The sequence below is a fragment of the Danaus plexippus genome (assembly GCF_018135715.1).
Source record: "Danaus plexippus chromosome 3 unlocalized genomic scaffold, MEX_DaPlex mxdp_34, whole genome shotgun sequence".
Lineage (NCBI taxonomy): Eukaryota > Metazoa > Arthropoda > Insecta > Lepidoptera > Nymphalidae > Danaus > Danaus plexippus.
In genome coordinates, this window is record NW_026869846.1 from 1,082,958 (window position 1) to 1,105,610 (window position 22,653).

Sequence of the window (22,653 nt, forward strand, 5' to 3'; positions counted from 1 at the left end):
TATTGCTTTAGGAAAATAAGTTATCGAAAGATATATGTGTATTAATGTAGTATGTTGTAGATACGTAATAAGTTGGGACTGTTATAGAGTTCTTACTGACTATTTATATATATATTTTGATCATTCAAAAATATAATTTGTTGTCTTTATTATATCAGAGACAAATTAAACATGAAGTTTTATATATTAAAGTAAACTAAACACAATATCTTCGATACAAAATACAGTTCAATGCACTGCGTGTCGTAAAACCGCGTTCCTGGCTATAAATTTGGTGGTTACTGCCTTGCGAAATGACATCTGAAAAGACTCAAGGAAATGGCTTCATTTTTATTTATTGTTTACATTAGTTTATGTTATGTATGGATGGAGCGAGATTAAATTTTTGTAACATACATTCGTGTGAACAAAATATTTTTAAGTATATAGATGCATACCATGGTTTGTCTGTATTTATGTCTATTAAAAATTTACTTTAATTTAAGTGACTGTACAATAAAATAACCGAGATTTATTGAATGCACATGGTACATATACCAACATTTTTTATAATTTTTGTCCGTCTGTGTCTGTTTGTTCCTGATAATCTCTGAAATGGCTGAGGCGATTCTGATGGCACCTTAACTGGCAGTTAGCTAATGTTACAGGAGCAACTTGCTTATTCACATCTTTTAAATTGTTAAACTGTTATTAATGTACATTAAAAAGAAACTGTTCTGTTCTGACGAAGTTGCTTCCTCGGCTAGTACTACAGATATATCTATTATGTGTGTTTAAGACTGCTTTATGTAACTGTTAGGAGTTGTGTGATGTTGTAAGGTGAAAGAACTCCGTGGTCATAAAGATTGATATTATATCATTATGATGTATCAAACATCAAGTCCAGTTTTTGTATCTGATCGTGAGTTGCACGGATTTTGCGTGGAGCATTATCGTACTCCAAACATATGGTATTTCCTGCTTCAGGAGATATCTCTTATTTCTTTTTATTTTTGTCAGTTTTTGGTAATTTTCAATACCGCATGTATATTTAGCCCTGTTTTCAAATACTTACGTGGCTCATCGTTATAAGTAACGATAATGGGCTTGCAATCTCAGGCCAAGGCCTCAGAATAGATGCAATAAACTTTGTTCTCCAACTGAATTAATATATGACAATAAGATGTTGATATTAGGTAAAAACATAATCTTCTCGTTATTGTGGCTTAAACTGTCTGGAAGCTGCGAAATATTTCACGGGAGTCCGTTAAGTGTACACGGAGCCCAATTAACGTTCAGACCCCAACGCCTACTTGGTTTAGATATATATCTTAGTATGTAATCTTTATATGTGATTATAGTATTAAAATAGATAATTATATAACATAAATATTAATCGTAACAATCATACCTATATTGGCACAATTATATTTCATGCAAAGGAACAGACGTATAAGGAAGAACTTGTATTGAATTATTTAAATTATAGATAATTTTATATGTATTATAATAATAGTGTATATCTTTATGTTTAGACAAGACATTTGAGTCTCTTAACCTCGGTAACTTATTCAAATATGTGAAACTTGTTTGGCGAATATTATGTGCTCTCTCTAGACAGATTAGATCATCGCATTGTTGGTCATTAGATGAAATGAAAGACTCATTTAATAGCTTGGCGCCAACTCTATACAGAAAAAGACATATTAACAGTTATTTTTTAGTAATGTATAGAAGTGATACATTAAAATTGTTGCGAATCGAATTATTTACATTCTGCCCGATTCTGTAGGAGGGATTACTTTTGCTTATTGTTTCCAATACTAGTTTTTAAAAAGTAATAGTTTTCATCTGCAAATTTGTCATCGGTGCTTTATTAATGGGTTCAAAAATAAATGTATAAAGTGTATTAAAATAACATGAAGGTACAGTTACTGGCAGGCAGCGACACGTATAGTTCTGCGTCACATGATTTGATACATAAAGTAGCTGTTAAGCCTTGGTCCTGCATTAATTACACTAAATTTCGGAGAAAATTATCGCTTGTATCTCGTTCTGATATCTAAGCTTCAATACTGTATAGTTTCATCAAAATCCGCTCAGTAGTTTTCCAGTAAAAGAGCAACAAACATCTTTACATTTGAAAACACATCTTCACAAACTTTCGGATTTATAATTTATTTGGCACGATTTGGTCTTTGTCATTACGTACCTCATAATTGCATGCGGTTGTTATATCTGCGTTTTCTAAGTACTTTAATAAAAATTTTAATTACTGCAATGCTTCCTGGAACATTTGTAATCAGGATGCCTGTTGGTGTACTCACCTTTCCTCTTTAAATGACCACTCAACATGCGTGCAGAGTATGGTGAATGTTAGTGAGGTTTGAATGTGTTGTGAGTATGTGTGTGTTTCATTTTTATCCTATGAGATATTGCATTTATCACTATCCTTGTTACTCTATGAAATGTTCCGTGTTTTATCTGTCTATTATTATTATCTATAGCTCTTTATTGTAACCTCAACAAAAACATCCACAGCCAGTTATTAACAGTCAAGTATTTATGAACTATCAACGTAATGACGGAAAATCGTGTAATATATGATAATAGCAGTATTTCTTATATTTTTATGGACATTTAATTTTAATTCATTCTACTACATGGAATCTTACTTACTTGATACAAATACTAGCGTTAAACTAATCTATTCGAGATTTCTATTTTCTAAATGAATTTTAGAAAAATAATTTACGTTGTGGTGTAACGCGGCTCAAATGTTCCTGATAAGTTCATCTCATAACTATACTTACGTAATAGTATGTTTTTGTATGAATGATATTGGCTTGTTGAAAGCATTTTGTTCCATATAGTAAAGAGAAATTGTGAAGAATGGTGGCAAAAAATGACTTTCCGAAGATATGTATCCACGCCGTGGGAGGAATTTCTGCTCTTTTATGATACCGCACTTGAACGTTATATAATATATAATTAAGCAATAAAGAGCGTCTCTTCTTTACTTATCTCTATAATGATGTAACTGTTATATAAATTTTCAACCAAAAAAATTAAAGTTTTTCAATACCCTCATAACTCAACGAAATTTCTGTCTATCTTACAACAATATACGATTTAGAAGTTATATATTTTTTTCTAATATTGTAATTTAATTAATAGTTATATATTTTTTTCAGTAAAGATGGCGCTATTAGTCCTGATGATCGCATGCTTGTCAGCGCTCGCGCACGCACAGTCAAATTACGGGTCACAGGCTAACAATATCGAATACCAGGGAGACGGTCTGCCGGAGCAGACGGTCCTCGATGGAAAGGTATTCAAGATTAAGAAGTCTGATAAGCTTATTAGTTATTATTATATGCTTGTGTGTTACGTAGTTCAGCTAAAAGGTTTGCTAGGAAGAACAATATGCAATTATTGGAGGTTCTATTGATTGATTAAATATATTTAAAATTTTATCTGATGTTTAAATGAAACTAGTATTATTCGGATTTACTACGCGGATTTTATTATTTAAAAACTACATAATCCCTCATAAACTACATAATCACCTCGTCTGCCCGTGATCACGGTTGCTGCAAAGTAACCGAAACGTCGGGATTATGTAGTTTTTAAATAATAAAATCCGCGTATTAAATCCGAATAACACTAGTTTCATTTAAATGAATACTCGCGAAAATCTTAGATCTCATTATTTATCTGATGTTTTCCGATGTTAACGAGCATTTAATATCTTATGTTAAATTTAATCGTTCGCTCTCATTAAAGCAACTCCATTACGGGCTATTGAAATAAAATCGTCTGTCAGTCAGCACGCAGATAACATATCTCAAAATCATAGTATATTTTAAATTAATTAAACTATTTATTTTATTTAAAATAAATAATATGTGTTTAAAGTATGATATTAAAAAATATTCTTTATTAATTGAATCATAAAAGAAACATGATCAAAAGTAATGTTCCCATACGGTTCTTTAAATGTAAAATGCACTCGACGTAATTGATGAAATCGCATTACCCGTTACTATTTCTATTCTACAAGTTTTTAGCCAATCATTATTGCCACAGCTGGTTGTTTTCATTGTTTGCGGCCATTGTGTATTCTGAGAGGTGATAGATACGCTTATTATGGGCCGAAATGCCCCCAGATAAACGTGTTTCCATTCTACAATCCACCTCAGCACACAATATATTTTACTAAACAGCATTCAAGGTTTATAGAATTATGTATCAAAAAATTTCATTTTTTATGCGAGATGACGACAGACTAAATAAATTAATAGACATAGGTATATCAACGTAATGTCAACTAAATTATTATCGTATTTAAAAACCTTGGAATCGCATAAAATTATCTGAAATGAACGTATCAACTCCAACTAATATTGTGAGATAAAAATTGTTTATTGTATTATAAAAAGGGTAAAATAACCCGCGCTTGTAAATGGGCTCTGACGCACAGAGCATCTCGCCCGCGGGCCTCCGCAGATTTATATTCAGCCAATATGGTAACCGCAAAACTGAAGAAACTTTTTCGTTGAGAGAAAATAAAACGCGCCTGTGATTTATCTAGGCTTAAAATAGCAAGCAAATAACATTTAGATTTAAATTACATTATGTTGTTATACATTACTTCAACCCTCAGGTGACCAAATTAGATGACCTCAGTCCAGTCATATTCTTGAACCGGACGAAAGCTACTCTAAATTGCGAAGCTGGTTCTATGCAGGTGTGTGTTAAATTCAATTGAAACTTAAATAAACTTTGTATGTTATTAGAGAGACGATTATATTTGTCACTTATTTGATAGATCGAATTAAAGTTCAATGAGAAATTCTATGGCATCGCGTACGCAGACTTCGACCGTCATTCAGCCTGCCAGGTCTCAGGCAAGGGAGCCACCTCTTATAAACTAGAGCTGCCACTCAAAGGATGTGGGACCAAACAGGTTGGTATCTATAAAATATATAAGTAATTCTTTGTAATAGATATAACTTTACGTATACAGATCGCCACCTAAAATACTGTTTTTATTTCGTCGACTCTAATAAAGACGTGACAGCTCATTCGTTAATGCGTCTTGGAAACGATATTTTGGTAGTCGCGAGTTCAAACCCCGCTCTGTAATTTTTGTTATATTTATTAATTATTGTTATTTAACTTCATGAACATACTAGTTACGCGTGGATCTCGAAAATTGTTTTACCTGCATTATATATAGTATCCTGTGGTAAGACAGACGATACGTTTACTCGAGTAGATCGCAATGAGTTCACGCTCTAGATGTTTCTCTTCATTCATTTCACGAAACTATACATCAATTATAAAATTACGATAAAAACCATCAATAGCAACTACGGTAAAAAATGTAACCAAGATATGTGGAAACATTCTTCTTTGTTCTGAGATAAAAGAAAGCAAATTCTCTTTGCATTTTACCAGATAAAAAAAAATAGGGCTTAAAAATATGGAAAATTGATTACACCATTATAATGACAGGATCCACTTCGCGTGTTCACCAACAACATAGTGGTTCGATTCCATCCAGGATTGGAGATGGATGGGGACGAGGTCATCACTATCGTCTGCCGTTATCCGCCTCCCATCGTGCCAGTCTTCAAGCCTCTCATATACACGTATGTTACTAAAAAGCATATTTCGTCTTCTATGAGATCAATTTTCTTGTCTTCTCTATTATTTTAATTCCTACCCACAAAAAATGGAATCAGCCTCATTACTTTTAGCGAGTGAGTTTGATAAAATCATAACATATTTTTTACTCTTTATCTGATCCGTTCACGCTCTCAGTGTGTTTATTCTTGAATCATTATGATGCTGCCTACTTTATTACCGAACAACCTTGAGTGCAGTTAAGTGTGAAATTGCGTACAAAAAATCTGCATGGTCATACTACATGTAATATTTATTTAATAATATGCTTTTTATCTTTAAGTTTCCTTAGTCTCAAATTATCGTCTTTGATTCATTTTGTTTCTCACCATTATTGTTATTTCAGGCCTGAAGCTAAAGGGCCTCTTCCGGCAAAGGCCCCTTTAGCTGGTACCCACATCCTTTTGATAATCTGCGCAATCCTGTTCCTCACTCTACTACTCTTGGGGCTCGGTGTGTCATACTTGTGTCTGAACCGACGCACGCTGCCCGCGCCCAGGAGATTGATTGATGATTCATCCGCTTCAATCATCAGCAGGGAGAGTATACAAGGTGATTATTGAGAACGCTAGCAAATAAATCCAACAATGTACATGTAACGAGAGTATCAGCAGATAATGCAAATTGAACTTTGGTTTTATATAGAGACATTTCAAATTATTTCTGAATCGTAAGATTGAATTTACAATTTTCGGTCAGTTTTACACTGGTCGTAAAATATTTTTCATGTTGATACAATGAGAAACTGAATAGTTGGTCTTTTCAATAGACTGCAAGGTAGAAGATTAAAAAGAATATTCATGACAATAAATCAATGAATGAGTTATATATACCAACTTTATTCATTACATTATCTTACAGACACTTATATATTCTTCATATCCTAGTGGTATATTTTCTATAAGAGCCTATTGTCTATGTTAACAGAGGTGAAGATCCCCCGCGCGCACCCTGTATATCCAGCAGCAGCTGAAAGTGCCAGCGTGGCCTCCGACACGCTGCCCTCAGACTACCCCTCGGAAACTCCCAGCGAAGCTGATCACGCCCACGCCAACCAGGCGTTCATGATAGATGATTACCAGAGCGAGGGTGAGAAATACTTTTACGTATGAAGAGAATATATTGATTCGTTCTTTTTGGCAAGCCCTCTGTGGGTATTCAGCAGTTTGATGATGAAATTTGAGATTTCTTCAATTTCGTCCTCAGTCTTTCAACCAGCACTCAAAAAGATATGATGCTATTCATATTTTATTATATTATTAAAATGTTTATACTTCTTTTATGTACAACTGTGTATGTACGTGAAAAAAATGAATAGTGATTTAATATTAATGGGACATTATATTAAAAACAATTATTGATCATTATATAGGCTATGGGGAGTCCCACGAAACCAGTCTGACCCACTCTCGTCTAACTGGAGCGGCGCCGCCCGCCTTCGATGTACGAGTGAGGGTTCAACGACCTCCCGCACCACCGTCTCCAGTATCTACCATCACTACCACTGAGGTCGACGGTGGCAGCATCAGGTAAACAAAATTACTTTTAAATATCGATCCGAACCACTTACCTACAATTTTTTATTTTAATAAATTGTTTTTCAGTTGAAATATAGATTAATAATGGAGTTCTATTACTGATTTTAAAAGACAATACTTTTGTCTATATGACCAGCTATCCTTAATTTTTGATCTGATCAACAGACAGCAGACTCTGGTGGAGGAACACGAGAGACAGGAGTCCGTCCGCACGGTGTCTCCCGGCGCCCTACCACTGCCCGCCAGAGCAGTACATGCTTCACCACCTGAGCGTCCGCCGCGGCCACCCGCCCTCTACACCGAGGTCCATAGAGAGAGACAGGTGAATATGTTGTTACTAAAACATAGAACAGCTTAAACATATTTAATCTTCATATCTGAAAATTTACATTTATTTGGAATAAAACTAAGCTAATATTCCTATACATTTTTGTCACTCCTTGATAAATTCTATCAAAATTTTTTTTGGTGTTATAAAGTAAAATATGAAGCACATGAACCCTTACACGGAAACTGTCTTAGGTAACTTTATAAGGCGTCAAGAGTTCCCTGACGCTGTTCCTCCATCTGCACCTTCTTTTTTGTTGTTGCACCGATCGATCGCACCATTTTTCTTAAATTTTCTTTTTGGACATTATAACAATATGTACCTAATAATTAATCACACTTTCATATAATAATGACTAAAAATCACATCCACAATCACTAACTAGGAATGGTCCCGTCGTCCGCGGTCCATCGCCTCCCTCAACACGGAGATGACCGACACTCACTCGGTCACTGAGGTAACTGACCGTTCACATGCCAGGATGTTCCATATCAAGGTAATTATCATCAATGCCATGGGTCGGTGAAGGGTTTTTCTATTTGTATTTATATGTTTGCGTGCTCATATCCGTAATCTAAAACACGTGTTCTATCAGTCCTCAACTAAACAAGACATTTCTTTACAGAAGTTTACAAATAAATAATAACATCATTTATATTGCAGAAACCACCCCCACCACCACCTGTGATGACGGAACGCTTGGAGACAGAGGAACAGGAAATGTTGATGGAGAGTCTTGAACCCATCCCAGAGACACCTATCATGCCAGCGAGGTACAACGTAGAACTGATTAGTAGTAGTTTATAGTATCACTAACTATTGACATCGGCAAAATATACTACATTTTCATGGTGAATGAAGAAAAAACCATCAAGTCTTTCTTTAATAGTTTTTTTGAAAACATGAAATATATTTTGTATGTTTATAAGAATTTGAACAGGAAAATACTAACGGAAGTTGATTATTTCAGAAAACCAGAAATAACTTCACACGTGGTGGACGACGTGTTCCTCCGAACTATCACCGAGAAGAAAACGATCGAAGATATTGAACGTCACAAACGCCTGGTCACCGAGTATCGACAAGTGCCGCACGTGCCGCAGTTCGACGTTACCATCCGGAACCACACGCAGCCGGAGGCACAGTGGGAGAACTTCTCGGACATCAGCAGTGCCTCGGGCATGACCTTGACGCCCAAGATGGAAAGGGTACCACTTTCATTGCCACCGCAGAAGTTTATCGGTTAGTATAGTGGTACTAGCTTTAACACAGAAAAAGGCTTACAAATATTTATTCCTCAATATCTTCAACGGCGTTACAGGAAAAGGAGGTCCAGATCTCTTCTCTCCGGAGCTTATTAAGCAGACAGATGCGGTGTACTCGCCGTCGTCGCCGGATCTGCCGCTACTACCAGAACTGCCTCCAGCTCGTAATCCACTTTATAGAGAAGAGGACGACGAAGACGTTCCGGAGCCTATCCCGTCTCCTCCCGTCCCACAGAATTGGAGCGTGTTGACGAGGGTACTGAAGACTGAAGCGCAAGATGAGGTTAACAACATTTATATCTTAATTTTATTTACTGGCTGGACATTTTGTTTTTAGCTGAACTTTTTGATCCATAAGAACACTAGTTGGAGGATGAAAGATACTTACATAGTGTGAACAAAACAAAAACATCAGTTATATTATGGCAAAAAAGAAAAGTTCTAGTTGTTATTCTTATAGTTTAATGTTGTCCCTATCTATTCAGGTGCTATCAGAATCTGAGCGCGTCCATCGTCTAACTCGTGAAGAGCGTCTCCGCTGGCGCGAGCTCATCACTCATGAGAGCACGTTGCGGCGAGAGCTCGCTTCGTCTTCCTCCAGGGACGACTTCACTCGCGTATCCCGAGATCATCGTTACGCTCCTTTGTATACGCCACCAAAGTGGGAGGTCATTATACGTATCCTAGCGCCACCACCAGATAAACCGAAGGTTAGTTGAGTAACTGACAAAAAATCACCAGTGATTTTGGCTACGTCCGTAGTCAGGCGATTAATAGACATGCACAGAATGAGTGAATTTGATATGTTTAAAAATTAAGTACTTCCGAAAATATTTTTAAATATATTTTTTTTAGATAAAACTTATTTAAATAAAGTATGTTTGGACTACCAACATAAGGATCGCTAAAACTAACTAGCTTTTACTAATATGCTTTATGTCCGTCCCCAGAACCGCTACCGCAAGAAGTCTGAGTGGGAGTCTCGTTCAAGGAGGAGTTCTCTGCCCACGCTGTATGAGTACGACAGTGACGCCACCTCGCTGAGGGAGCCGCAGCGGTCACGGCGGTCGTCCTACCGCAGCGACCACGTGGACATGAGGTTTGACTAACTAGTGGAATATAATGCGTCACCACAGTATCAGATAATTGACTGATGAACTTCTGATTATTACCTCAGTTACACCAGTAACATGGGAATTACCCGAAATAGAGGAATTAATAATTTTTTGCAAATAACTTTTTTCACGGACGAGGCGCTTCACACAAAAAAGAAATTTACTCCATTACAAAAGCGACAAATAAATATGCCTTAGAAAAGTCCTCGGAGTTTTGGTAGTTTATGAGGTATATATTTTTATCTAGATCTATGTCTGAGATGATGGTGGACTACGCCAGAGAGCAGGCGGACACACATTCCGAAGTGTCCGCTGGGACTCTCCTCGGCAGATACTACGACGACGACAGCGACTCCGAGCATCATTACAACCAGCATCCGTGAGTGTCTTAATATGTAGAGTTGTATACAGTTGGCTAACTTTCAGAAACAGTTATTAGAAAATAATTACGAAAAAATATAGCAAAGTCCACTCACACCGAAATTTTCCAGCTATGGACGTGCTCGTCGTAACGTCTGGACCTACCGCGTTCTGAAGTATGAAAATTCGACGTTCTCATTATATAAATACATTCTAATAAATAAACACGACACTTATCAAAGATAACACAGCTATATGTTTGTCTCTACTACTACTCGTGTATCACGTTATTTTCTCATGTACATTATTAAGTGAGTTTGTTTATGGTGTTTGTAGTTCGTGGCGTAACTCTCTACACCGCTCAGTGAGTCAGCCGTCTCTAGCTCGTTCCGCCACCGAGCTCACGGAGCGGTGGACGGCCCCGGACGGTGACGTCACACCCACACCACCGAGACGGAACAGAGGTCTGATAGGTGACTCTACAATAATTGTACATTTAAATTATTAATAGAGTTAGTTTGGCTATAGTGGTCATATATACAAAAATATTTTCTTTAAAGTTGTGAAAGGTTTTATATTTGTTCCCATATTCTGTAATGATTTTAAAAGTGTCCGTAATAAAGATGCCACGTTATTCTCATATCATCATATGTGGTCATAATATTTTCTTCGCTCCTGTTCAGGTGGCCAAGGAATGACAGCCTTCACGTCGTCTGAAGTGCGCACGTTCCAGGCGTCTAGGGAATGGAGAGAATAAATGATAACTTTATGATTCAGCATCGAACCTGACCGGGACGATGAAACGAGTGTACATTATATGACCTCCGAATTGTTGATGTCTCATGAGCGATGACGTGAAGGCTCTGGATGGACGTGATTATTGTAAAATAACGAAAATAAAAAAAGAATATCTATTTTAACAAAATTAATATAAACAACAGAATATATAGAGTTATGTGTTAGTGAATGTTGAGGACATGTTCGCTCAAATGCTTTTTAAAATCTTCACTGCCTCTTTATTGTGACATCCGTCTCTTATTATAAGATCGGACTATGTTCTTTTACTTATAGGATATATAAAAATATATATCCATATTTTTATTTCCTTATATATATATCCTTTCCTTTGTTATTAAGTAATAAATATCTAATCATATAATACTTACTGATTATGTATAATCTTTAAATTTTATATTGACATTTTAAAATATAAGTTAAGAGAAGCCATTATAACTATTAATTAGATTAATCATTGATCCGTCCCTTATTTTAAGTTTTGTTCGCAATACGAGAGTATCATTTCGATAAACGATATTACCACTTAGTGTAAAACTTAACTAACATTGTGCCAAACGCGCTAACAACCCGCTTCGTTTAACATTCGATATATTACTGTCTCTGTAACTGCCAGTGGATGTTTAGATGTTTTTATATTGTAAATAATAATGATGGAAAACCTAGCAGTCGAGGCAAGTTGCGTTATAAGAAATCGTTTGGAATAGTTGATAGTTCACGATTTAAAAATCTTTCTTGCCTTGATTGCTATGTGCGGGTAGCTGTGGGAGACGTCATTCGTCGGCATTTCATGAAGGTGTTTGTTAAAATTATATTACATTGTCAATTTTTATGATGAAACTACGATGGTACGGAGGTGACTAGCTTAGTATCGGATCTGCGTTAGTGGTGCTAAAATTCAATGGATTACTAAATATATTTACACACTGATTGATATTGTATTTTGATAATCATTTACAATATACGTGCCTTAACAATTTTTTTTGTTTTTATTTCATCCATAGTCTTATATTATTAAATTTAAATACAAAATATACATATTTCAAGAATGCCATCAAGATCCAGCCGGTAAGAATTATACTATAATACAAAATTTATATTGCAGGAACAATATATATATATTTTGATTTGACAGTAAATAAAAGCCATTAAGTTTAATATTATATCAAGTTTATTTGCGATGTGAAAACGAGAAACGAACGACGACTTGTGTACCAAAGGGTACGTCAATATATAAATTCGGCGATTATTAGATGTTTCAGATAAACTCGTCATTGATTCATCTAAAACTGTATTCAACATGGAAATCAGAATCTGGAATTCGTATCGTACACTAAAGTCTAGACGTCAGATATTAAATATTCTAAAACTTCAAGCATTTTAAAGTAACACATGAAAACACGGAAAAAATTCACTTAGTTAATACATATACAAGTTTGAGACATTAATTGTTCATTAGTCGACAGCGATACAGGAATTAGCTGAACAATTATACAAAGATAGAGCCTTTGGAACAGCTTATCGATTCCATCTATATATACATGAAATAGCTTAAGAATCTAAACCGTTGACAGTTTGTATAAATGAGGCCTTAAATATTTATCTACAATAGTATTAAAATGGTTTCTACCTACGATATGAAGTTTGTCGACAGGTCCCTTCCGTCTTCGTTTGGCAAATCCTTTCACGTCTAGCAAAACTTTTGGCATACACTTGTACTGTAACGGTCTTCGTTCAGTCCACTAACACTAAGACAACTACAATACCAGCACGTGGTCCTTCCATCAACACTGTCACTATATTCAACTTAATATTACTAAAGATCAGGCTGGTTCTATTGAAAATGAACACTATCGTTTTGGGGCTTTGTCTTTGTCAATTCTTATATTTGGCTGATGGAGCCGCAAGATTGACGTCTTCTGGTCACTTGTTTCCAGAAACGTTTCTCGAAATGTTTCTCCTGAAAGAATAATACATTATAGTTTCGTTCACAATGCCTGGAGATGACATTATAATTTCATTCTAAGTGACTATAACTTTTACTAATGTTAAGATAGTGTATTTTTAACTAGAGTGATCTACAAGAAAGTTTATCTTTAATGATATAGTGCAAACATTCCTCAAAGATAAGTTTTGATTTTTTTTTTTGTGATTTGTCGAAACAAGAGAATAATTGATGCAAAACTAATATTCTATGAACGGAGGGTAGCACAGCGGGCAGAATAAAAAAGCAAAATGAATTTCAATAGAAATATATTTTCAAAACATACCATCAAAATGGACAGATCGACTTAATAAAAAAAAACTACATCTCTAACAAAGCTGGATTTAAACACTAATCAAAAAGCAAGAACAATTGACTTATGCTCTTAGTGCGTGTATAAGATAATCATAAAAGTTAAGACATTAATTATTCACTAATTGTTTTAAATATGGGACGAAAGTTACTTTAAACATACATTTTGTAATATCATAGAGTAAAGTTATGTCAATTCATATATTTCAGCTTAAAATGCATTCACATTAGCCCTAATTGCTCTAAGTATATACGGTTTCATGCTGTAAAAAGTTTATGTAAAAGTTATATGTACTAATCCAATATCTTAAAATATTGGCACAGTCGATAGGGTAAGGTAAATAATGTTATATTATTTCCAATAAGATCAGTAAACTGCTTTTTAGGATGTAAAACGTAAGTTTAAATCCAGCTGACGTGGGAGTTGTTATCAACTGCATTTGGTCATATCGGTGTAAACCTTAAATACTAAATTATTGCCGTTAACCCTAATTCAAAAATTTTAAACATTACAGTTAGGGCCATTTAAATTCGCATGGACGTCGACCAATATTAGATTTCATCAACAAATTCAACAAAACGTCTCTACTTTTGATACTATCAATCATCGATAAAAGTCAACAACTACTTAAAAAAAGTTTAACATTTTTTCATGTTAATTAACATCAATGCTGAAGTCAAATGCAGCGAATAACGCAAGCCGTGCATCAGACATGGCCATTAACAAAGCATATCTTGTAATATCCAACGTTGCTCACAGAGGTCCGGCGCGGGGAGAAAGGTCGCGAGCTCAACAGGAACGGCTCACGGTGAGGGCTGTCAGAGGACGCCCGGCGACGGAGGAAACCCAGGCTAGTGATGGATGATAAGAAATGAAGTTATGGAAATATAAACTATAAGTAAAGTTACACAGAATGTGTCAGACACAGTTCACTCACATCTTCCCGTTCTGGCATTGAGAGCGCGTCCGCGAACGCATCGTCTGAGCTTCCGCTCGTGCCAGTTGTTCCATCTCCATAAGTTTCGTTTCTGTTTCTGGAGCTGAGATATTATTTGTTGTTTAATGTTAGGTTATAATTCATATAAAAATTTCGTCTTAGCTCAGTACCTTTCCAAGCATATACAGAACTGCGCGAAGTAGTATTTGGGGCGGTGCGGCACAGTGTGACCGCGTCCGCGCTCGCCACGCGACGCACCAGCGATCGTTGGCACGCCACGCGAAACGACCAAGGGTCGCGCGAGCCACCCTGCGTATATCCAGATAGCAATGATAGTCATTTAAAACAGGGAAAGGGTTACATGTTGTTATTACAAAAGGGGTTTACCTCTTTATCCTTTTTGTTATCTCTCACGACCGTAAACGGAATTTTCAACTCATATTTTGGCAATGTAATTATGATAATTCTGATAGTTGTATAATGTATACACATAACAAATGTTACCCATGCCACTTCCTGTTCCGCCAGCATGTCCTTCCCTTGGTCCAGCGCCAGGCGCATCTCTGCGCGCGGGCTGAGTCGCTCCGGTGACGTCACCTCGCGGGACTCCGCTGCAGCTGGGGCCTCCGAAGCTACAGAGAAATTTATAATAACGATTAGTTTATAGCAAGTGCATTAGTAATATTTTTATGACATTATGTATATTGTTATATATATAGGTTAAATCTTGGTATAGACCAAAACTGAAACAAAAACTAATCATTAAATTTAAAAGGCAAAAAAATATATATAAACACAGTTGGTTAACTACAATAAAGGTTCACATTAACAACTGTTAAACTAAAAAGTTGATTTGATTGAGTTGTATAAATTAAACATTCGATTATGCTGCGACATTTAGAGTTTCAAAGTATAGTTATATTTGTACTAAAGAAATGAAATTCCTTTGCTCCTATTTCTATTTATTATAATTTTGATGCAGCAAGTTACTCAAACGGCTGAGAGGAATCTGAAGACATCTGTTAAGACTAAGTGCGATAAGGCCTTTAGTCTCTGGGCCGTATTGGAATATTTGAGAATAATAAGTTTTACTCAGTTTGTCGCAGGCTGTTAATACAATGTTCCGTACAGCTTCCTTAGTTAGCGATAGTGTTACCTGGTGACAGCTGATGTAGGGGTGTGGGGTTGTGGATAGTGGTGCGTTCGAGTGTGGAGGGTGTGCTGGCTGAACTGGCTGAGCCCCGGCGACCTCCGCCAACAGATGCTCGCTCCACATACTCTCTTGAAACTATTACATAATATGTAAAAATTGTAATAAAACGCAGATCGCAACGATAGAAAGAGCATATTTCTCGTGCCATCACAGAATGTTTGAAAATTAAATTGAATAATTAAATTTGCAAGACAAAAGTCTCAAATGTATTGATATTAAATCGTTTTTAAGGATACCAGATTGTAAGGGCATCGAAGGTGCCTCGTTGGTGGGGGTCTGGTCTGGACTCAGGTCGCATGCGGCGCCACCAGCGTGCTCGGCAGCTCCCACGACCTCCGCGCCACACACACCGTCCTCTGCTTCTGGGGAGCAATAAATAGTTTAAAATGCAAAAAATATAAATGTTATGTAAATGAGCTGAAAAATATATCTCAATTAAGCTGCGCTGAGGTAATGACTTATGGCACTTATGTGTGAAATTTTATATTCTTAAGGACTATATGTAATGTGGTGTGTTGGTGGGGTGCATTTATTACTCCATGCTAGGGTTTAATAACATTTATTTTAGAGGACTGCGTTCTCGACATTTAGACCCATAAAACAAAATTTACATGCAACGTGCTTGTATCGTGGCAACCTTAAATGTAGAAGAATTTATAAAACGAAAATAAGCCATCATCGATTTCTCACCTTCCATCTTTAGTCAAGATGTCCACATCCTATTAAATGTGTTCTGTTAGTATTTGTGATTTATATATGAAACGATATACCCTTAAAATTTTACCCACGAGCATAGTAGAAATCGTATAAATTGTATTTACATTGTAAAAAAAATCAACTAGACAGAATGCAAAGTGATTGAGGGAACACATCGTCTATGTAAATTACCTGTTTCTGAGGCAGAGGACGGCCGGTGCGGCGCGTCGCAGTAGACGTCAGCATCGAGGCCACGCTCGCTGCCCTGCGCCAAGCGCCGCACCAGCGGACCAGTCACAATGTGAGATAGAACCTAGCTACAGTCTATGCAACAGGGATTTGCCAATAGCCCCAAGGTAAATCAATTTCACATTTGGATTTAGCATTCGGATCAATAGGATAAAACACAGGGATCCCCAATAATAACCTAATTTCAACGATTAACATTATTGGATTAGGGTCATGCAACAAACTACTGCTATTCAAGTTTCATTCTATTTTTCGTTATGTCTACATGCTATTATATACTTGCACGACGACTTATTATATCTAAATAAGACAATGTTGACGAAATTGGTAAATAAGTTCAATATTATACGAGTATGTCACATAGCAGGTGAATCATCAGTTATTACACATTTTGTATGTAGTAACTTTTTTTTTTGACACAATTTTATCAAAATGTCTTACTGTAAAGACTTAGTATTATCCCGATGTACACTTTATAAGTCTTGTTGTGTACTTTTTTTGTTTTACATTTTAGACATCTGTACCTCAGGTAGCTAAAGACTTTGGTTTTCATTAATTTTATCCATTATATTCACCTGGTCTTCAGAGTTGGTGGGTGTAGGTTTATTATCTTCACTACCACTATCAGAGCCATCTTCTTCAAGAAGTGGTTCCAGTCTTCTTCTAAATACATCCCTAATAAGAATAGTGACATATGAAAACGGCTGCAAGGGGCAGTACCAGAATGCATAATAGATTTAATACCTTGGTAAAAGAGGTCTTAAAGTTGTAGGCCCAGTAATAGTTGGTGCCATCAGAAGCTCGTCCATCATCAATTCTGTATCATCATCTCCCGCATACGACGACGAGGACTTTGTCGGAGACTAAAATGATAAGTATCTTTTCTTTTAAAAATATATTTAATGAAAAAATATAAGTAATTCTATTGAGAGTTTATTCATCAGAAAGCAAATTTTATAAATTAATTCAGTCCTTTTGCAATCTGTTATTGTTAATACAGCTTTAGATCTCTTTAGGCTGTAAACGAGCGTATGCGTGTAATTATCTTCTCAGAATATTATTAGGTATTTATTTATTATAGAATTATAGACTTACAGAGAGTGTGCCATGTTCAGAGTCTGGGAGATTGTCGGAGAGATCTCCGGATGATGGTGTACCCCATGCCTCCTCCCCACTCGCACCACTGCCTTCCCCCGTCTCTACGGTTCCATCCTCCGTTCCAAGTGCTGACTTCCAATCTCCCACACCAAGACACCTACGATTACGAAATAGGCACTCTTACTATACACATAGTGAAATCACTAAATTTACATGTGTTTACTAATAATATACAAAGAAAAAAATTATGTACTAAACAACTAATTTTATTATAAAAACTATTTATAAAAACATTTTATACGAACACTACAATATAGTAAATAAACTTTCTCTAAAAAGTAAAGACGTAACTGTCACAAATATCACACTCATTGTCCCTTTAATTAATAACAATTTAATAATATAAATCCGTAATATCACTAGCAGAAACATTTCATAATAATTTTCTCTACTTCAATTCTATAAATTATGTATAGTTCTGTAATTAATTTAATCTAAAGACATCTCCAAATCTAGCACCATCTATTTTATCTAGGACACATTAAATTTTGTAAAAAAAAATATATAGCATTTTTCTAAAACAGCGATCCAAACAAATATCACCAAACCTATACACGAACTCAGCGTTTCTTATCCCTTTGTGGTGTTTCCATCCTAGTTAGTAAGAAGAAATAGCACAAGTTAAGACAGCATTCAGATAAAATTCTGAACATTTAATATTTAGTTTAGGAGTACCAAGATGATTTTTATATTTGTATTAAGTAAATAGTGACAAACCGTTCCAGGAAAGATGGCTGTTTGTGGGCTATGGATGTGTTTGGTACGCTTTCCGTGTGACTAAAAATGTTTATTTTTTCAACAACGAATGATCCAGCTCGTGCTGTCCAGCCCATAATACCGCCAGCAGCACTCGTAACTGCAACATTGTAGAACTTAAAAGTTGTTTTATGATGGGAGCATATTATTATAAATTAATTAATTTTACCACTGTTATATGTTTTTGTTGATTCTGGTTCTTGTGAGGTCAGTCTTACACTGCCATCATCAGTTTCATCGGATGGCAGTCTTTCGAGGCTGGACATGGTGCCATATCTGAAGAGGATTATAAAATAGCAGAACGTATAAAAAGAAAAGTCTAAAAATGAGACTAAAATTTATAATCATTATATAAAAACCTTTTAAGCGAAACATAAGGCAAATCTTCAGGTACATCTGGGGAGTCGGGGGATTCATCTATAAGATCATCCTGAAATATTAATTATGTACAGAACACGAATATGGTATAAATTAAATGTAAAAGTATGACACATTTTCGTTTATTCTTACAGTCTTTTTTGTTGAGTTATAATCTGGTGTCGGTGGAACCACAGAGATATTAGGTACAGGTGATTCCGATTTAATTGAACCTAAACTTTCAGGTCTAGAACTCGTTTTTTTTGTTACAATGCTTGGTGATTTCTTAAAAGGTTCAACGCGCATCAGATGCGCCGCTGGATTTATTGCAGAAAGACCCATCAACATGAGGGGGCCGAGTTCTGAATCTTCATCTGATAGGACATCACCGGTGTTGTTAGCATTTAGATCTTCATTAAATTCTGTTTTCGTACTAATATCACCATTCATTTTACTAACTGCCGATATTCCCATTCTGGGTGATCGTCGTAAACCTCTTTCTATTCTAAAGTCATTGTCGTCTTCGTGTATCGAATCGTCATCTAGAAAAACAGACGAGGTTTTGAGACAAGTACCGATATTTTCTCTCCTGGTAATAATGTTCATGCCCAACACTTTATTGAGCACTGTTTCAGCCTTTTGTCTTGTGATTTCGTCTTTTCTTAATGTTGAAGGTGATGGATATGTCAGAGATTTGGGTTTTGATAATGTTATGCTCTCCACACATTTAATTTCATTCAAATATTTTTCCTGTGCTATGACACATTGAACTTGGTTTGCTATGTTGGAATTAGACGTTCGTAAATCATTTGAACTAGAATTGAATACCATTGAACTACATGTTGTGTGGCTAGTAGATAGTGGACTATTCCTACTACTAGAAGTTGGACTGGGTGATGTGATTGAGTGTTCCTTTCTTAATTCTAAGTGGCTTTTTGTGTGGCTTCTCGTAATGCCCCTATTTAATACAGGAGAATCGGTTTTTAAGTCGTAAGACTTCGATTTGAGCATTCTTTGACTTTGTTCTATTGAATCTATAACTTTTAACGCTGCCTTAGGGGCATCTTCAGGACGTATTCTGATAGCACCTTTCCGTTCTAAATGAGTAAAATGTTTTTGCTTACGATTACCACAATGTGCACTACATGTGTTAGTGGTACTTTTTGACACAGAGCTCTGAGGGGAAGCTTCAGCTTTTGGTTTAGGAGGTACTGGTGGTTCTTTTTGGGAAACCAGTGGACTATTTGGTTTTGATAGACACTTTTTATGACACTGTCTACAAACGGGGATTGTGTCTACTACTACAGGACTCGTTCGTACGGTAATCTGCAATAAAGTCAAAAGTGTTATTTTAGAACAACCGAATCAACTAAAAAACTTTTCCAATTTTATGTACATACTTGACTCCCCGAATTACTACTTTTCGAAGGACTTCGATCGTTTTCCTTTTTTTCTTCTTTGCTTGGAGTCGTATTTGTGGTCCTGTCTTTTATTTCAATATTATTTTGAATAATATCAGCTACGTCTAAAAGATTTAGTTCCTTCGAGCGTTTCCTCAGTTCTTCAACACTCCACATCTAAAGAATTAATAACTTACATAAAATCAATTAAATTATATAACTCGTATTAATTTTGCAAAAAAAAAATAAATATTATACTTATATTAAGTAATTGAAAATCAATTATACGATTTAGAGAACATTTAATAATTTCGCAAAAGGGGTATATTTTAAAACCATAAGTCAACATTCGACCTTTACCTCCATGTCTGGTTCAGGAGGGTCTAACTCTTCAGCTTCAGCAAGTTGTGTCATCCAACGTTGTAAGTGTATAGTTGACCCTCGGCTTCTATTACTCCTGGTAATTTCTATCCCACTCCCACCACCGCCCGTCTGGGTTTCCGCTGAACTGCGCCGTGTCTAAAATGATTTCCATGATCTTTCATACTTCTATTTGAAGGAACAATGTGTTTTGATTTAATAAGCCGTTGACTCTGAAACCGATCAAGTGGATACTAGCCGATCATATCGTAAACATTCGATTTGTAATAAAATGTAGATTAAGTCACTCACCCCTTGTTGAATTTTATTTAATTAGTTTCTTGTTATAATTTTTTTAATTATTAAAAATGCTCTTCAATATTATTTTTTCTCATAAGTGCGTTGTAACAACTAATGTTTCACTATTAATTTTAAAGTGCGTTACATAGAAAAATGGTAGATTATGGAGCCTTAAATCGATTATTCGATAGCGTCGCAAAATAGGGTCGTATAATATAATTTCAAATAAAAAAATCACCACTGACAAAGTCACTTTATTTACCGATCATTAGAAATTTTTGCACTGATCTAAACAAAACATCCAAATATTATTATTAATTTACTATACGCCACAAAGAACCCAGAACAATAAGTAAAAGGCTTTCTCAAAATTATCATTTTTTCCTAGTAATTTAGTACATTAAATACACAGCCAAAGACATCGAAATTATTGAATTAAATTTCCAAAAATGTTTGTTATAAAGAAATAGGTCATATACATAGAAAAAACCCGAAAATAGGTTATGTGAACATTTTACGATGCTAGCGATTATATACGCGCTTCTTATCAACATAAATATGAAGGTTTTTTTTTTTGATGCATTAAATTGCCAATAGGAAGCAGTGACTAAAATTTTACTGCACACAGCATGTTATATCAACTACCATTTTTCATTGTAACACATTTTGTTCTAATGGCGACACGTTAAAAAGCGATGCATAAAAATAAAATTAGCGACACTATAATATATAATTAACCGAATATCGCAAAACTAATCGCCAAATATCCACATGACCTGTACAATTTGTAAGGCTATGTACAGATGTGTGAGGTATTGGAATCTGTACAAAGAAGTCATTTACAAAACTAGCAACTGGTGAACAAAGTAATTTAGAATTGAAATTATGTAAAATATAAAGAAGCATCTTTATGTGTGCTAGGACTTCTGGATGCCGCAGCTGATATCTGTTGAACTCATTACGAACTTTAAGGATAGGACGGAAGACTCAAGCGACGATAATATTAAGAAATGTTACATTTGAATCGTATAAACACTACTACCATTGGTACCCTATAGTTACATTTGACACTGAATTCTATAATATGGTAAATTGTATAATTAATATGAGCATACACACATGAATAATAAAGCGAGTTAAAGAAACTCAACCTATAGCAAAATTCAGTTCAGTTTTCATAAATTCCTTCTAAGAGTACCCAGATGCAAATATTGAGAGGGTAATTATCTTACAACTACCTTTCAGTTATCGTCCAAAGTACTGAAATCTGATTTATTTATTAGTGTTCCAAAATATGTCTCTCAAAATTTCTACCACAACCTTAATTTTAACTCTCTTCCATAAGGGACTTCAACATTTTAAAAAGTTGATACAGTTTAACGACTATTTACATAAAATTCTTTATGTTATGCCAAGTTCGATTTTAAGAATATTCATTTTGAAATATAGTTCATAAAATCTTTTTAGTTTAATTGGAATAGGTGGCACAGGACCGAGGTTTTTTGTTAAAACTGATTAAAATCTAAATTCATTTTTGTCTATGGATCCGGGGACAGCCCTTATTTGCCAGCTCCGGATCAGACTCCGCAGATCAAAGTTCAAGGTAAGCGGGTGGTGTTGGCCTCTCGGGTAAGGGAACTCGTGGTAGAAGTGTATCGTCAGGTAAGAAAATATGCTCCTCTACAGCATGTTTGTAAGATGGATCAACGTCTAAATCAGCCAATGCTAAATCTGCTTCAAAAGATTCCCAACGACAAGGTGAAATTTCAGAATAGTCTTCTCCAGCTTCGGGTGTCAGCTGGGCGCTGGGAGATGCATTCTCATAATTTCTTTCTATACTTGAAGATGAAACAAAATGA

At 35.5% G+C, this 22,653-nt stretch overlaps 2 protein-coding genes across 8 annotated transcripts in view; one reads left to right on the forward strand and one right to left on the reverse strand.

The window, feature by feature from the left end:
- Nucleotides 1-12,050, forward strand: part of LOC116779753 (titin) — a 39,026-nt gene extending 26,976 nt beyond the window's left edge. For 3 of the 7 annotated variants that reach the window (XM_061527031.1, XM_061527034.1, XM_061527033.1), the window contains 17 exons: nucleotides 3,174-3,310; nucleotides 4,646-4,729; nucleotides 4,811-4,948; nucleotides 5,500-5,636; nucleotides 6,017-6,222; nucleotides 6,598-6,759; nucleotides 7,043-7,199; nucleotides 7,374-7,530; nucleotides 7,922-8,032; nucleotides 8,200-8,309; nucleotides 8,507-8,778; nucleotides 8,858-9,084; nucleotides 9,287-9,511; nucleotides 9,752-9,900; nucleotides 10,164-10,295; nucleotides 10,613-10,749; nucleotides 10,960-12,050. In XM_061527031.1, coding sequence (XP_061383015.1) covers nucleotides 3,179-3,310; nucleotides 4,646-4,729; nucleotides 4,811-4,948; nucleotides 5,500-5,636; nucleotides 6,017-6,222; nucleotides 6,598-6,759; nucleotides 7,043-7,199; nucleotides 7,374-7,530; nucleotides 7,922-8,032; nucleotides 8,200-8,309; nucleotides 8,507-8,778; nucleotides 8,858-9,084; nucleotides 9,287-9,511; nucleotides 9,752-9,900; nucleotides 10,164-10,295; nucleotides 10,613-10,749; nucleotides 10,960-11,033 — 2,610 coding nt within the window. In that variant the 5' untranslated portion in view covers nucleotides 3,174-3,178 and the 3' untranslated portion in view covers nucleotides 11,034-12,050. The remainder of the gene's footprint in view (nucleotides 1-3,173; nucleotides 3,311-4,645; nucleotides 4,730-4,810; nucleotides 4,949-5,499; nucleotides 5,637-6,016; nucleotides 6,223-6,597; nucleotides 6,760-7,042; nucleotides 7,200-7,373; nucleotides 7,531-7,921; nucleotides 8,033-8,199; nucleotides 8,310-8,506; nucleotides 8,779-8,857; nucleotides 9,085-9,286; nucleotides 9,512-9,751; nucleotides 9,901-10,163; nucleotides 10,296-10,612; nucleotides 10,750-10,959) is intronic. The other 4 variants (XM_061527032.1, XM_061527035.1, XM_061527036.1 and 1 more) reach the window with 3 other exon arrangements.
- Nucleotides 12,051-12,253: 203 nt separating this feature from the next.
- LOC116769083 (uncharacterized) overlaps nucleotides 12,254-22,653 on the reverse strand; it is a 32,612-nt gene continuing 22,212 nt past the window's right edge. Inside the window, exons 16-32 of the mRNA XM_061527104.1 lie at nucleotides 20,495-20,653; nucleotides 20,135-20,311; nucleotides 18,888-20,060; nucleotides 18,737-18,807; nucleotides 18,547-18,653; nucleotides 18,339-18,477; nucleotides 17,559-17,718; nucleotides 17,208-17,326; nucleotides 17,039-17,138; nucleotides 16,407-16,479; nucleotides 15,755-15,880; nucleotides 15,462-15,593; nucleotides 14,810-14,937; nucleotides 14,476-14,614; nucleotides 14,306-14,408; nucleotides 14,126-14,219; nucleotides 12,254-13,031 (exon numbers count right to left, since the gene is read on the reverse strand). Coding sequence (XP_061383088.1) covers nucleotides 12,954-13,031; nucleotides 14,126-14,219; nucleotides 14,306-14,408; nucleotides 14,476-14,614; nucleotides 14,810-14,937; nucleotides 15,462-15,593; nucleotides 15,755-15,880; nucleotides 16,407-16,479; nucleotides 17,039-17,138; nucleotides 17,208-17,326; nucleotides 17,559-17,718; nucleotides 18,339-18,477; nucleotides 18,547-18,653; nucleotides 18,737-18,807; nucleotides 18,888-20,060; nucleotides 20,135-20,311; nucleotides 20,495-20,653 — 3,078 coding nt within the window. The 3' untranslated portion in view covers nucleotides 12,254-12,953. The remainder of the gene's footprint in view (nucleotides 13,032-14,125; nucleotides 14,220-14,305; nucleotides 14,409-14,475; nucleotides 14,615-14,809; nucleotides 14,938-15,461; nucleotides 15,594-15,754; nucleotides 15,881-16,406; nucleotides 16,480-17,038; nucleotides 17,139-17,207; nucleotides 17,327-17,558; nucleotides 17,719-18,338; nucleotides 18,478-18,546; nucleotides 18,654-18,736; nucleotides 18,808-18,887; nucleotides 20,061-20,134; nucleotides 20,312-20,494; nucleotides 20,654-22,653) is intronic.